This window comes from Puma concolor, chromosome E3, assembly GCF_028749965.1.
Source record: "Puma concolor isolate L17-30 chromosome E3, mPumCon1.1.hap2, whole genome shotgun sequence".
Classification (NCBI taxonomy): domain Eukaryota; kingdom Metazoa; phylum Chordata; class Mammalia; order Carnivora; family Felidae; genus Puma; species Puma concolor.
The window spans coordinates 8,009,980-8,025,551 of record NC_141682.1 but is presented as its reverse complement, the minus strand read 5'-3'; the positions used below and the strand labels follow the sequence as shown (position 1 = coordinate 8,025,551).

Sequence of the window (15,572 nt, the reverse complement as noted above, 5' to 3'; positions counted from 1 at the left end):
GCTTTGCCTCAATCTGCAGAAACCTTTGTAAAATCCAGGGGCTGGATCCAGGATCAGTGAGGTTTCTCCTGACTTGGGGCAGTCTCTCAATCTGAGATCCTAATGGAGGTAGGGGAGGGGTGATGGGAACTGACAAGGTGAATTTACAGGGGAAGTGAGGCAACATCATCAAATGTCAACAAAAGGAGAGGTGCAGGTCACGAATAGAATCACTTTCCACTCCAGTGTCCCTGTAATCCTCACCTCAGCAATAATAACAATAACAATAATAATAATAATTTTGTAAGATGAAGAATGCAGGTGCCAAGAGGTCAAGGGCGCTCATCCAATTCATCCAGGTCTCAATTTATGGAGGCCAATGACTAACTCACTCAGGAATATTTCAATTTCCCAGCACTGAGTCAGCTCTCTCCCCTACAGCTCACCTCTTGCACTTAAGCCTGAATGCCTCCAGACTGAAGAGCAAGGCCTGGACTCCCAACCAACCTTGGGCATGTGAAGGGCCGCTGTTGTCAGTAGGTAATCAATGAGCCATCTTAAACTATCTGTCCTTTGGCTGGAGACAGGTGGAATCTCTTCCAGAGTGGGCATCTGGTGAGCAGAGAAACTTCAGGGGCTTTGGCTGTCACACAGTACCCTCTTCCTGTGCCATCCATGGTCTCCATGCTCTCCCCCCACCCCAGAAAGTAGGTGGAAGTGCCCTCAGCACACACATATTCACATGCACATATGTACACACACACACACACACATACACACATGCATATGCACATGCACACATATCCCCACACGTGTAAGCACATACATACCAGGCACACATCACATAAGAGTCTCTCAGCTAAGCGAGTCTGTAGACGCAGCTCCCTGACCTTTGCTATTAAAACTGCTGTGGAGGTGGTGTCAGGCCAGGAGAACAGCTGGGGAGAGATAGATGGGGAAAGGAAGCTAAAGATGGGTTAGCTCAGCACCAATGTGTGAACACGGTACACGTGTGTATGTATAGGGCCCAGGCGCCAGGGACGGGAGAGGAAAAGAGGGGCCATTAGAAAGACGAGGGTGGAAAGAAACAGGGAGAAGATGGAGACACACCCCCTCCTGTACCTCTCTCTTTTCTTCTTCCCTTCTTTCTTTCCCTCCTTCACCGGGCGATTTCATTCAGACTTGGGTATGACGGAACCTTGCTCAGGAGCCTGAGAATGGAAGACTCCAGGACTACGGAGTCCTCTCCTCGACCCCATTTAAAACAGTAAGGAAGCAGGGGCCCCATCAGTCATCCTGCGGCGTCCTGATCTCCAGGTGGACAAGATTTCCATCTCTTTTGTACGCCAGCCAGCTCTCTACCTGGTTATCCCTTAGGGTCAATCTCAAAGTCTTTGCTATCCTCCCCACAATCTTGAAGTTTTGGTGTCTGCCCCTTTAAAGCAGCGGCCCCCGGTCAGGTTATTGTCTTGCCTCGCAGCCAATCTGCGGCGCCATTGGGGGCGGGGGATCCGACCTCCTGATTGGCCACTGCGCGCCCCGCCCCGCCCGGGATCCCGGGAGCTGTCCGGCCGCCTCGGTGCTGATCCCGCCGCCGCCCACGGGCCGTGAGCAGCGCTGAGAGGGCATTATGAGCGGGGGCGTCTACGGCGGAGGTGAGCTAGCCTCGGGCTTCAGGCTCCCTAGCCTGTCGCGGCCTCGCCGGCAGCCCTGCACCCCTCACGCGCGCGACCTGAGCTCTGGGCACCCCAGGGCCTGTCACCTCGGCGCTCGAATGGGTCCAGCCCTGGGTTTGGGTCCTGCGCCACTCCTACCTTTGGTCCTCCCAGGTCTGTCGCTCGCGCGCACTGGGCTCACTCTCTCCATCATTCAACTCACCTCCTCCCGGCTCCCCTGGCCCCTTCTTTCCCGGCGAGGAGAGTGGCCTGAATAAGGCCACCGGGCAAGAAGGGATTCTGGAGGCTTGATCCCCACTCCCAGGATCCGAACTCCAGGCCGAGCTCCCACCTACCCCGGCCGGCGTTGAAGGTGGCGAGACTGTGGCTCTGCCCTGACCTCCTCTCGGAGCTATCCAGGGGGAGAGAGTTTGGGAGAGGTCCCCTCACACACCTGTCTCCCCGCACAGATGAGGTGGGGGCGCTGGTCTTTGACATTGGCTCCTTCTCAGTCCGCGCTGGGTACGCTGGGGAGGACTGCCCCAAGGTGAGCCTTCCAGCCCCATCCCCAAGTCCGAGAGACTCTGGACTCCCCTCCAGGCTTCCCAGTGACCCAGGGTTCTCACAACACAGAGAGAAGCTCTGCAGAGCGGGAATGTGGGAGTAAACCCAGGGGTGGGCTGAGGGCCTTGCCATGGGCCTGCACAGGGGCAAGAGGTTGATCCCTCTTCCTGCCCATGCCCCCCTCCAGGCTGACTTCCCCACCACGGTGGGGCTGCTGGCCGCGGAGGAGGGGGGCGGGCTGGAGTTGGAGGGGGAGAAAGAGAAGAAAGGGAAGATCTTCCACATCGACACCAACGCCCTGCATGTGCCTCGGGATGGAGCTGAGGTCATGTCGCCCCTCAAGAATGGCATGAGTAAGGAGCCCCTACCCACCATCTCCCGACACAGACCCGAAGCCCACACACCACAACCGGGGGCACATCACCCCACACCCACAGAGTCTACCTTGCAGTTGCCCACAGCTGCCTGGTTCCCAGCCCAGGGGCCCAACAGATTCCTAGGAAGGGGGGATTTCTGCTGAAACTGATCTCCCATCTCCTCCTCTGGACTTGGCCTCCCTCCTTCCTTTGCTTCCTGTCCCTGGACCCCTACCGGCCCACTCTCATCTCTCCCCGCTGGTCTCCTGGCCCCAGTTGAGGACTGGGAGTGCTTCCGTGCCATCCTGGATCACACCTACAGTAAACACGTCAAGTCTGAGCCAAACCTGCACCCAGTGCTCATGTCCGAGGCCCCGGTAAGTGCCTCATCCAGCCCCTAGTCCAGCCCTAGGGACTCCCTGCATTCTTTCTGCCATTTGTCTCTCCCACGCCTCCCAAAGCCTCTGCCATCAATCACTCCACTTAACTTTTCAGACTTTGCTGCCAACTCCACCATCACCATCTTCAAAAACACTTTCTTTCCTCCCTGGTTTAGTCTTCTCCCCACCTTCCTATTCTATCCACTCCTATCTTTTGCCCATTCAGTCCATCCCTGCTGTTTTCTCCACCAAAGTCCTTGTTTGACTTTTTAACTTAAAATTTTTTTGTCAGTGTTATATATGCACATTGTCAATTTCCTTTGTAAAACATGTTAAGGAAAAAAACTGCCTTCATATCATCTTCCTTCCATTCCCCTTTTCCAGAGGCTTTTCTTTTAGCTATTTGGGGGGGGGGGGGGTCAGGTTCTTCCATATCTCCAAATATCACACTAAAAGGCTGCCTGTGGATTTTTTTTAGTTTTAGGCATTGATTTCCCACCATAGAAAATAAACATTGAGCTCACTTTCCTCTTCCAGCTCACACCACACACTTTAATACAAATACAGTTGTATTTTAGATTTTTAAAAATCATTATTCAGTATTTACACTCTTATGTTTATGTATGCTAATAAGGTCTGAGCTGGGCAATAAACTATGGTCACTTTTCTTTTCCTTGCACAGCTTTCTGTTTTCCCTAAAGCTAAAAATTGTGCTGGTTTTTATTTGACTTAGTTTTCTATTTGCTTAATAATATGACCCTAAATTATTCATCTGCTTATTACTCATGAGCTTATGTTACCTATATCCTTTCTGAAAACATTAATTCCTTTAGATATTCTATCAATTTCATCTTCTTGAAGAAATCTCTCCAAAAACCCAGTGATTTGCTCCACTTTGGACTTGTTGCCTTCTACACAGAGAACATAGATATCATCCTGACATCTCCCTTCACCATCATCTTAGGGCATCCCTACACCTCTCTCCTGTGTTAGAAGTCCTGTTTCTTGTATCTCATCACTCCTTTTCTTGATTTATTCCCTTATTTTCATGGAGCATATCCTCCAGTACCTGCCTTAGAAAGGTCATGAGAAGTAAAAATGTTAAGACCTTGCATGTCTGACCTTGGATTGATAGCTTAGCTAGGTATAACATTCCAAATTAGAAATCATTTTTCTTCAGAATCTTGAAGGTCCTTCTGCATTGTCTTCCAACATCTATTGTTGCCATCAAGAAGGCAGAGGTGAGGTGTCTGCGTGATTCAGTAGGTTAACTGTCCGACTTTGGCTCAGGTCATGATCTCATGGTTAATGGGTTTAAGCCCCTCATCAGGCTCTGTACTGACAGCTCTGAACCTGGCGCCTGCCTCGAATTCTGTGTCTCCCACTCTCTCTGCCCCTCCCTCACTTGCACTCTGTCTCTCTCTCTCAAAAAACAAAACAAAACAAAAAAACAACAACAACAACAAAAAAAAACATAAATAAAAGGAAAAATAACAATAAAGAAGGCAGAGATGTCTAATTCCTGATCTTTTGATGTAATGCTTTCCTTTGTGAAAGCCTATAGAATTTTCACTTTGTCCTTAGTGTTCTATAATTTCTCAATATTATATTGGTTTATTTTCATCCATTGCTCTAGATACTCATTATGTCCCTTCAATCTGAAAATCTATGTCTTTCGATTCAGTGAAAAAATAATTCAGTAATTATTTGATTAAGTAATTTTAGTTCCTTATTTGATGATTAATTTCTCTTAATATTCTCTGTTCTTTCTTTAGGAAAGTATTATTTGGATTTTGCACCTCCTGAATTCATCCTGTAATTTCTTATCTTTTTTCTTATATTTTCCTTCCTTTCATATTTTCCTCTAATTTCTTTTAACTTTTTTTAAATTTATTTTTGAGACACAGAGAGACAGAGTGCAAGTGGAGGAGGGGCAGAGAGAGAGGGAGACACATAATCTGAAGCAGGCTCCAGGCTCTGAGCTGTCAGCACAGAGCGCGATTCGAGACTCGAACCCACAAACCATAAGATCATGACCTGAGCCAGTCAGTTGCTTAATCAACTAAGCCACCCAGGCGTCCCTCTTCCTATAATTTCCAAGATATTCCCTCAACTTTATTTTTCAATTCTTCTATTGAGTTTTTCATTTCTGCTTCTGTAGTTTTACTTTTCAAGAGTTTTTTGGTTCTACAAATGTTACTTTTTAGAACATGCAATTCTTTCTTCATGGGTGAAATATGATGTTAGCTCACTCAGGATATCATTAGTTTTGTTTCTGTTTTTGGAAATTTTCATTTCCCTGCATAATCTCTGTTCTTCCAAGTTGCTTTTTTTTCCTCTGCCATTTATTTATTTATTTATTTATTTATTTATTTCAGAGAGAAAGATAGTGCATGAGCATGTGGGAAAGAGCAAGGGAGGGGAAAAGAGAGAGGGAGACAGAGACACCCAAGCAGGCTCTGCACTGTCAGCACAGAGCCCAATGAGGAGCTTCAACCCACAAACCGTGAGATCATGACCTAAGCCGAAACCAAGAGTCAAACACTCAGCTGACTGAGCCACCCAGCCACTCCCTCTCTACCCTTTCTGGGGGTCTCTGTCTCATTTTAGAGGCTTTTCTCAGATTTCTGCTAATCCTTGGTTGTCTGCTTATGTTTACAAGTGGTGGACTAAAACACTGATTGAAAGCCATGTGAAGTGAGGGGACTCACTGGCTGTGGTGATAGAGGATGTTGCTATAGGATGATTTGCCTGGGGTGTTTGTTAGGCAGCCTCTGATAATTGGCATCTAAAGATTTCTGATGTAACCCATGGAGAAAGCTTGTACCCTACAGACAGGCCTGGTCACCCCCTTTCTGGGAGTGAGGGAATAGGGCTGAGGTTCTCAGCATTTAATATGCATGGAATCACTTAATTCTCCTGTTTTTAGTGTCTCCACTCCCAACTGTGTCAAGTGTCCCACCTGTCCAGAGCCCCTCAGTGTTATTCTGTCTAGAGAATAAACTTCAGTCTTCTGCTGAGGCTAGGATGGGTAATAAATAGCTCAGTGACATGGATGGAACTGGGGAGAGAGTTTAGGGAGCTATTACTTGAATGGCTTTAAACACTCTTTTTTTTTTTTTTAAGCTTTCCCTTAACCTTAACTGCCAGAGATGCCTGAAACTACAAATTCTTGAACCCTGTGAGAAGTCCACAATTTGACACAGGCTGTTCTTGGCTTTTTCCATTACCTGCTTAGGAGTCAGTGTTCTTGAATCTGTTAGGTCAGTTACCACTCAACTATCTGGCTTCCGCTCTTCAAAAATTTGTTGTTGTTTTCTCCTTCTTTGTTACTCCCAACTCTTGAGGATGTCTGTCCAAGATTCTTCCTGTCTCTCTTTTTTGAACTAAAATTCACATAACATAAAATTAACTTTTTAATGTTATCAATTTGGTGGCATTTAATACATTCACAATGTTGTGCAGTCATCATCTTTATCTAGTTCCCAAACATTTTCATCACCCCACAAGAAAATCCATTTTCATTAACCAGTTTCTTCCTACTCTCCCTGCCCTTGGTAACCATCAATCTGCTTTCTGTCTCTATGAATAGATCTATTCTGTATCTTTCTCATAAGTGGAATCATACAACATGTGACTTCTTGGGTCTGTATTCTTTCACTTAGAATAATATTTTCAAGATTCATCCATGTCATGGCATATGTCAGTACTTTATTCTGTATTATGGCCGAGTAGTTTTCCATTGTATGGATATACCACAATTTGTTTTTCCAATTTCTCCCTTCATGGACTTTTGGGGACTTTCCATCTGTGGCTATTGTGGGTAGTACTGCTATGAACAGTTGTATGTATGGATTTATTTGGTACCTGTTTTCAAGTCTTTGGATATATAACTAAGAGTGGAATTGCTGGATCATATGGTAATCCTATGTTTAACTTTTTGAGAAACTACTCATTGTTCCCCACAGTGGCTGAACCGTTTTACTTCCCCCCCAGCAATGTACAAGGGTTTCAGTTTCTCTATACCTTTATTTTCCCCTTGATTATTATCAACACACTAGTGGGTATGAAATGGCATCTCATTGTGCTTTTGATCTGCATTTCGCTAATGGCCAACAATGTTGAGCATCTTCTCACGTGCTGGTTGGCTTTTGTGGGTTTATGTCTTTTTTTTTTTCCTCAAGAAATCTCAAGCCCAAATTCTCAAGCCCAATGTGGGGCTTGAACTCGTGACTCCAAGATTAAGAGTTGCATGCTCTAGTGACTGAGCCAGCCAGGTGACATGGGTTTATGTCTTTTTAAATTGCCCCTTTATTATACTTTTGCTGGGATCTTGGAAGAGAATAAAATTTGATGTTTGTATTCAATCCACAATTTTTACCCAGAAATCCTCTTCCCAGCTTTCTTCCCTCTGAGATGATTAAAATGGGAAAGAGGGATAAATTGGAGGCTGAAAGGAGCCTGAAGTATATATTGTACAATAAAGAACACTGAGGGGTGCTTGGGTGGCTCAGTTGGTTAAGCGTCCAACTCTTGATCTCAGCTCAGGTCTTGATCTCAGGGTCATGAGTGTGAAGCCTACTTAAAAAAAAATAATTAGGGGCGCCTGGGTGGCTCAGTCGGTTGAGCGTCCGACTTCGGCTCAGGTCATGATCTCACGGTCTGTGGGTTCAAGCCCCGCGTCGGGCTCTGTGCTGAGGCTCAGAGACTGTGCTCAGAGCCTGGAGCCTGCTTCGGATTCTGTGTCTCCCTCTCTCTCTGACCCTGCCCTGTTCATGCTCTGTCTCTGTCTGAAAAATAAATAAACATTAAAAAATAATAAATAAAATAATAAGTAAATTAAATTAACTAATTAAAAATAAAAAATAAAATAAAGAACACTGGGCCAGAAGTCAAGAGACTATGACTCTACCAAGCTCTACCCAGAGCTTTCTGTGTGATCTTGGGCAAGTTATTCTCCCTCTCTGAGTTTTATTTTCTTCAGCTGAATTGGAATGTGATCTTTAAAATTCTCCATAGTTCTCACATTCTAAAGGTCTATGTGGATCAAGAGGCCTGAACTCTCCCCAGTCCAAGTTTTGTGTGTGTGTGTGTGTGTGTGTGTGTGTGTGCGTGCGCGTGTGCATGTGTGTGTCGTACATGGGTCTGTGCCTCCCCCTTTTTGAATCCTCCCCTCCTATACTTTCTCCCCAGTGGAATACACGGGCCAAGCGGGAGAAGCTGACAGAGCTGATGTTCGAGCAGTACAACATTCCTGCCTTCTTCTTATGCAAGACGGCTGTGCTCACCGCGTATCCTCTGGGCTGAGCTGCTCTGCCTGGGTGGAGGGCCAGGGTGGGGTTCATGGTGTGCTAAACTGGAGGCTGGACCTGATTCTGTGCAGATTAGTGTCCTGGATGGCAGATACCCACTCTGTGCCCCATTAGTGCAGAGGGCCTTCTGTGGGCCTTCTGACCCCGGGGGCAGCCAGATCAGTGGCTCTTTCCTAGTCCTTGGATCAAGCTGAACAGAGACAGACAGACAGACGGAGAGTTGGGCCAAGTAGACAGCAGGGGCTGGGACTGGAGAGAACAGGGAGGGATATAACACTGAGGAGTTTCCTCCCCAAATAGCCAATCAAGCATTTTTTTTTTTTTAAGGATCTACCTTGCATTAACTCCTGAGCTAGGCATTGGGGCAATATGGCCCCCCATTTCAAGGAGCCAATAGAACACTGAACCAAGACTCCAGAGAGACTGGGAGCTCAGAAGGAAGAAAAAGAGGAAGAAGTTGTGATTCAGACAGGGAAGAAGTGACAGGGGTCTCAGGAGCTTTCCTCCAGTCATGGGTCACAAACCAGAATGAGAGATTTGCAGATTGTGAATGGGCTGGATCAGGAGAGCAGAGGGTGACCAGGCCAGACCTGAGTCCCAGCCCCCTCACTACCACCATGTCTTTGACTTACCCATCCCATGCCAGCTTTGCAAATGGACGTTCCACAGGCCTGGTGCTGGACAGTGGGGCCACCCACACCACGGCCATCCCAGTGCATGACGGCTATGTCCTACAGCAAGGTGAGGCCTCGGTAGGGCTCGGGGGTGTCTTGGGGGACAAGGCCCTAACGTCCCTTCCCTTTCCAGGCATTGTCAAGTCACCTCTGGCAGGAGACTTCATCTCCATGCAGTGCCGGGAGCTCTTCCAGGAAATGGCCATTGACATCATCCCACCCTACATGATTGCAGCCAAGGTGGGGTCTCTGGGGAGTCCTGGGCACTCACCCTATGACTGTTGACCCACTGACCCACTAGATACCAGAAAAGGGTGTAGCAGGGCCCCCAGAGGACCCAACTTACAATCGAAGCATCAGAGGTCCAGGCATGCTGACGGACATGTCCGAGGCCATACAGCCAGCTGGGAGCAGGATGTAGGAGGGTCAGTGTGGTAGACCCAGGTTCAAGGTGTGCCTTTGCCATGTAAAAGCTGTGTGACCCCACAGCATGAGATTGAAGCTTCCTGAACCTCAGTTTCTTCCCCTGCAAAGTGGAATAACACCATGCAAGGCTGCCGTGTTAAGTGAGACACTGCATGCAAGGGTCCATCTTGGACCCCCACATGGAACACGGCTCAGGAAAAAGCCCCTTAAGGTTCTGTCTGATCTCTTACTATATTCCCCATGCCCTTAGCTTCCTCTGACTGGGCCTTTCAGATAGCTGTGCTGCTGCATGAGTGACAGACATGGGAACAGGCTCTCCCTATTCTCTCTCTTCTGCTGCCTTTTGTGGCCAACAGAGCAAAGAACCCAGTGCCTGTTCGGTGTAGGAGCACAGGTGTGGTCCAGGTGGGCTGGGCAGGTGTGGGGTGGGGAAGGGCACTCACAGGCTTTGTGTCCCACAGGAACCCGTACGGGAAGGCGCCCCCCCAAACTGGAAGAAGAAGGAGAAGCTACCCCAGGTTTCCAAGTCCTGGCATAACTACATGTGCAATGTGAGGACAGCGTCCCCCGAAATAGCCCCTGCCCCTCCCCAGCTCCTCGTCCCCTACCATGAGAAGAGGGGAAGGGACAAAGAGGCCCTGCAGGAGGGGGTACTTGGGGGTGCTGAGGAGGGAGACCAGACCCTCACTACCTCCCTGGGTCCTCAGGAGGTGATCCAGGACTTCCAGGCCTCTGTGCTGCAGGTCTCAGACTCTCCCTATGATGAGCAGTGAGTGGCATTCCCTGCTGGAGGGCGGGAAAGAGGACAGGCCTGGGACTCTCAGGGGACCTCTGGTCCTTTGTGAGCACCCCCAGGCAGAGTCTCACTCTTTCCCGGGCAGGGTGGCTGCACAAATGCCCACAGTGCACTATGAAATGCCCAATGGCTACAACACAGACTACGGTGCTGAGCGGCTCCGCATCCCTGAGGGCCTGTTTGATCCCTCCAATGTCAAGGTTGGGCTGGGCGGAGGGTGTTGAGGTGGGGGCTGATTGGATTCCCTGGATGCCGGCATGTCGGGGAGGCTGGGAAGGATCGCCGGGGTCTGGGGAGAGGGGGCAGAGGCTGGAAACCTAGATCACCTTTCTCGGCAGGGCCTGTCGGGGAACACCATGCTGGGTGTGGGCCACGTGGTGACCACCAGCATTGGCATGTGTGACATCGACATTCGCCCGGTGAGGCCCAAGCCTGTGTCTGGGCAAAGGGGCCCAGGAGCAGTGGGGAGACGGGGAGGGGCTCTTCCCTGAAGGTTCACTCCTCTCTGCTCTCAGGGCTTGTATGGCAGTGTCATTGTCACTGGCGGGAACACACTGCTCCAGGGCTTCACTGACAGGCTCAATCGAGAGCTCTCCCAGAAGACCCCACCGGTAAGAGCCCACCGCGGCCAGGGCCCTGGACTCCAGTCGTGGCTTAGCTCTTTAGGACTTAGTCCTTCCTCCTTCCCCAACATCAGGCATTCTGGCCACCAGAGCAGACACTCCCCCTGTGACTTCCCAGTCTTCCCCACTTCCAGCCCTGTCCCTTCCCAGAACCCAGGTGTTTCCTCCCCCCCCCCCCCCCCGCCTGTCCCTCTCTTTCTCCCCAGAGCATGCGACTGAAGCTCATCGCCAGCAACAGCACCATGGAGCGCAAGTTCAGCCCCTGGATCGGGGGTTCCATCTTGGCCTCGCTGGTGAGATGGACAGGGCTTGGCCTAGCACTGACTGTGGGAAAGGGGCAGGCCCGAACAGCCCCATCCCCTTGCCCGCCTCCTCATTCATTCATTCATTCATTCAACAAACATATTTTTGAGAAAGAGCAGCCAGTGAATGCTCCATCGGGGCAAATCGGGGAGCAGAAGGAAAGGAGCTGGAGAGACTGGTTGGGGTTGAGACTGTGGATGGGGCACCCACTGTTCTTAGCAAAGGGGAGACACAGAGGTTGGGGAGAGGAAGCAACGTGACAGTCACAGGCATGTTTGGGAAGACTGTGTCAGGCATGAGGAGATCAGGGTGTGAGCTGGACACAAGGGGACCCTGCAAAGGGTCCTGTCTGGACCTGTCACTGGGCACAGGCAAGACGGTGAGCAGGGAGCCAGAGATGCAAACTTCGTCTCACGGGCGTCAGCCACATAGAGGGGACAGTGGGGTCACAACAGAGCAAGAAGGACATCCCTCAGAGGGGCAGCCCTCAAGGAGACAGAAGCAAGGGTCAGAAATAGAGGAGGCTGATAGTGTGAAGTCAGCTGAGGGCCGGGAACATGTCAGCCATGCCTACCTGTGTGCCTGGCTTAGTCCCGGCCCCCATGAGAAGGCAGAGTCCAGAGGCTGAGGCCATTAAACAGGAAGAGACCACAAAGTGCAGGGATGTCCCTTCAAGGGAGGACCAGACCTAGTTCAAGGGTCATGAAGGGACTCAGAGGAGCGTTGAAGTTGAGATGGAAGACTGAGTAAGAACTTCTGTGGCAAAGAGAGAGAGGGTGCTGGGGCTATAGGGAGAGGCTATAGGTCTGCTATAGGCAGACGCGGTCATATCCGAGTTTAGGAAGGTCACTCACTAGGGCAGCAGAGTGGTGAGTGGCTTGAGTAGGGCTGCTGTGGTCTCTGCTGGGAGTGGGGTTTGACAGAGGAGTGGGTATCAGGCTGTGGAAGTGGCAGCTCATCACAGGTCCAACTGACAAATGTGGACAGCATTTGGATACAAGAGGGAAGAGGGAAGGAGTCCAGGATGAGGCTCAGGATGCTAGCTCCTGGCAGCCGTGGTCAACAGGAATGTAATGCGAGCCACATATACAACTTTAAATGTTCTAAATAGCCATATTTTAAAAGAGCCTGAAGAATCAGGTGAGATTAAGTTTAAAGAATATACTTTGGGGTGCCTGGGTGGCTCAGTTGGTTGAGATTCTGATTCTTGATTTAGGCTCAGGTCATGATCCTGGGGTCATGGGATCGAGCCCCAAGTTGGGCTGTGTGCTGAGCATTGAGCTTGCTTAAGATTCTCCCTCTCTCTGTCTCTTTCTCTCTCCCTCTGCCCCTCTCCCCCGCTTGCACATTTTCTTTCTCTCAAATTAAAAAAAAAAAAAAAAAAAAAAAAAAAAAAAGAATGAAAAAATATACTTTCTTTGGGGCACCTGGCTGGCTCATTCATAGAAACATACGACTCTTGATCTTGGGGTTGTGATTTTGAGTCCCACGTTGGGTGCAGAGGTTACTTAAAAACTGAGTCAGCCAGGCACCTCTAGTTAAAAGAAAAAAAAAAAAAAATATATATATATATATATATACTTTATTTAATCCAATATATCCAAAATATTATAATTTCAAGGTGTGACCAATAATTTTTTAAATTTTATTTATTTATTTTGAGAGAGAGCCATGCACCTGCAGGAAGGGCAGAGAAAGAGGGAGAGGGAGGAGAGAATCCCAAGAAGACTCCACACTGTTAGCTTGGAGCCCGACGAGGGACTCTAACTCATAAACTGTGAGATCATGACTTGAGCCAAAATCAAGAATTGGACACTTAACCAACTGAGCCACCCAGGAGTCTCTAATGGGTGATCAATATCAAAGTGAGATATTTTACATTCTCTTTCCTGGACTTAGTCTTCAATATCTGTTGTGTATTTTACAACTGTAGAGCACATGTCAGTTCAGACTAGTCACATTTCGACATCCACAAGTGCTCAATAGCCACTGTATCAGACAGCATTAGTATAGAAAGTGAGAAGACCAGGGGCACCTGGGTGACTCTGTGGGTTAAGTGTCATGATCTCACAGCTCATGAGTTTGAGCTGCACGTGGGGCTCTGTGCTGACAGCTCAGAGCCTGGAGCCTGCTTCAGATTCTGTGTCTCCCTCTCTCTCTCTCTGCCCCTTCCCCACTCGTGCTCTGTCTGTCTCTCTCTCAAAAATAAATAAACATCAAAAAAAAAAAATTAAAAAAAAAAAAAGAAGAAGAAGGTGAGAGAGACCACACCAGCAGGTTTGGGCCAGGCCTAGGGGAACTCAGTCTTGGACATGCTGAGTTTGAGGTCCCAAGAGACTCAGAAAGAGGTGTCCGAAAGACAGCTGAGTATTTGGGTCCAGTACTCAGTGCTGAGCATTGCAGACTGGAGACTGGGGGGAGGGGTGGGGTTTTAGTGCTTGAGCAGAAGTCCCAGGAGTGGAGGAGCTGGTTCTGGAAGGCTTGTTCTGTGAGCCCAGAAAACAGGGTCAGTACCAGGGACACAGGCACTAGCTTTCAGGCAGAGGTGAAGCAACCATCAAAGAGAAGGGACAGTCTGGGATGCCCAGTGCAGGAGACCCTCAAGGGGCAAGGTTCAGCGTGGGTGGTGAAGACCACTCCAACCAGAAGTTAGGTGGTGCAGGAAGGGTGAGGGTGGAGGAAAGATTGTTCTTGGGAATGCAGGAGACTTGACAAGTTTGTAAGGCCTGATGGAGCGAAAGGTGCAGGAGGTGTTGGGGGGTGGGGGCTTTGGGGGGACAGGTTGGCTGGCCTGAGGCTCTAAGCTCCACTCCCCCCTCGAAGACAGCACGTGGCCCAGGGCAGACAGGTGCGCAATAAATACTTGTTGAATGAATGAACCAATGTTCTGACTGAACGACTGGAGGAGGGGTATTCACCCTCTGAATATGAAGGAGGGCGGGGAGGCTTGGGGAGGTGGAGGAGGAAGGGATATGGGCGGGAGAGGCGGGGATCGCAGGGCAGAGGGAGGGTTTCCCAAGGGCTGGGCCTGCTGGTGGAATGTGGGGAGGGGCGTCCCCTCCTCTCTCCAGGGCCGCCCTGAAGGCCTCTGTCGTCCCCCGCCCCCAGGGCACTTTCCAGCAGATGTGGATCTCCAAGCAGGAATATGAGGAGGGAGGGAAGCAGTGCGTGGAGCGGAAGTGCCCCTGAGGGCGTCCCCTCAACACCCACTCGCCCGCCCGCCGCGGTGGGATAGGGGACGCCAAAAGGCGGGGAGAGGGTTTCCCGGCTCGGCCTCCGCAAGCGCACATCGAAGCCCCCACCCCCATGCCCTCGTCTCTTCCCCTCCCTTCTCTTCCGCTTAGATGTGATGTTTCTGGGTTGAAAGGAGTAAAAATGTTTTAAGAAAAAAAAAAAAAAAGTTTGGCCTGCTTGGTGGGGGTGGAGGGCGTGGGGTCAAGGGCCTGGGGGGAAGCGAGGGGAGGAAGGCCCACACCTACGTCCTTTGATGATCCCACAGTGGACGCCGGGGCAAAGTCTGCGGATGGGGACAGAGATCCAGGAGCCGCAGAAGCCTCGGGTTTCAAGGGGGAACCAGGGAGGATCCCGTAGCGAGGACACAGCAGAGTCGCTCAAATGGGCCCCTAGCGAGGAGCCGAGTTGGGACAGGAAACGGATGCTGGAGACTAGACCCCGCGGCAGGGGAAGGGCGGAGCTGGGGCGGGCCCTAGGTAGGCGGGGTTTCGGGCCTCAGGTGGGAGGCGGTGCCTAAGCCCCCCGGACCTGCAACTCAGGTGAGCCGGCTGCGCCTCGTCTTCCTTCTCCGGGCTCTTGGCGGTGGCAAGAATGGGGCGGAGACTGGGGCACTGGTGCCCCAGCAGCTCTGAGCCTCTCTCCCAATTTGGGTAAGAGCTGAGGTTTCCCAAGGGAGACCCGACACGAGGCCCCTGAGCACTTCTATTCCAGAGCTACTTGGGATCCTCGGTAGGGCTTGAGGACCTGCATCCCATGTGTGAAATTGTGGGTAAAACTTAGCAGTTTGTGCCCGTGATGTGTTCCGGGGGTGCCCAGACCCCAAAGAGGTAGAAGTCATGTCTTCCGGTCACCAAAGAGACGCAGGTGCCCCAGAGAAGACCATGACTTGTTGAAGATCACCCAGTTCTGCCCAGGCCTTGACCAGGACACTTCCCACCAATGCCTGGTGGGCCTTGACTCACAGATCCAGGAGAACCCCAACATGGAGCACTCACTGGTCCTACTTGACCATATGCTCCCACCCATGCCCCTCTCTCCCCAGAAGTTAGCAGGAGCCCCAGACCCACTTTTCAGCCTGATTCCAATGAGATAGGCATTCACATGGCCAGACCAACCCCCAGGTCACACCACTTAGGCAACTTCAGCTTAGGATCACCCCAGCCAAGCCTAATGTGTTACAGGGACTGGCTGGGCACTCACTGGTGGGCCTGCAAGCCAGATGACTTGAGAGGGGGTGAGGTTTTCATAGTGGGGAGCTTAGGAAGGGGTC

The 15,572-nt window shown here is 50.3% G+C and overlaps 1 protein-coding gene and 1 long non-coding RNA gene across 3 annotated transcripts; one reads left to right on the top strand and one right to left on the bottom strand.

Annotated features, from left to right (window-relative positions):
• Positions 1 to 1,515: 1,515 nt before the first annotated feature.
• Positions 1,516 to 14,479, top strand: ACTL6B (actin like 6B). The gene is made up of 14 exons (XM_086692736.1): positions 1,516 to 1,634; positions 2,105 to 2,181; positions 2,386 to 2,551; positions 2,831 to 2,931; positions 8,128 to 8,225; positions 8,893 to 8,987; positions 9,054 to 9,160; positions 9,808 to 9,897; positions 10,054 to 10,115; positions 10,228 to 10,342; positions 10,481 to 10,561; positions 10,658 to 10,753; positions 10,972 to 11,058; positions 14,177 to 14,479. Exons 1-14 carry the CDS (start codon positions 1,610 to 1,612, stop codon positions 14,255 to 14,257), a joined length of 1,281 nt encoding a protein of 426 aa, XP_086548862.1. The 5' UTR covers positions 1,516 to 1,609; the 3' UTR covers positions 14,258 to 14,479.
• LOC147572929 (uncharacterized) lies at positions 3,023 to 14,733 on the bottom strand. 2 transcript variants are annotated; one of them, XR_015245660.1, is made up of 3 exons: positions 14,548 to 14,733; positions 9,263 to 9,446; positions 3,023 to 7,692 (listed from the first exon to the last, which is right to left on the bottom strand). It is a non-coding gene; the product is annotated as an uncharacterized LOC147572929 (long non-coding RNA). The 2 variants fall into 2 exon arrangements; XR_015245661.1 differs by having other exon boundaries at positions 3,023 to 6,320; positions 9,267 to 9,446.
• Between the last annotated feature and the right edge of the window lie 839 nt (positions 14,734 to 15,572).

Bases quoted from the DNA above. Each gene is read 5' to 3' on its own strand.
- ACTL6B (XM_086692736.1), top strand. From the start codon at position 1,610: ATGAGCGGGGGCGTCTACGGCGGAG. The intron at 8,226-8,892 runs GTATCCTCTGGG...ATCCCATGCCAG, and splicing joins AAGACGGCTGTGCTCACCGC to CTTTGCAAATGGACGTTCCA. The intron at 10,562-10,657 runs GTGAGGCCCAAG...CTCTGCTCTCAG, and splicing joins GTGACATCGACATTCGCCCG to GGCTTGTATGGCAGTGTCAT.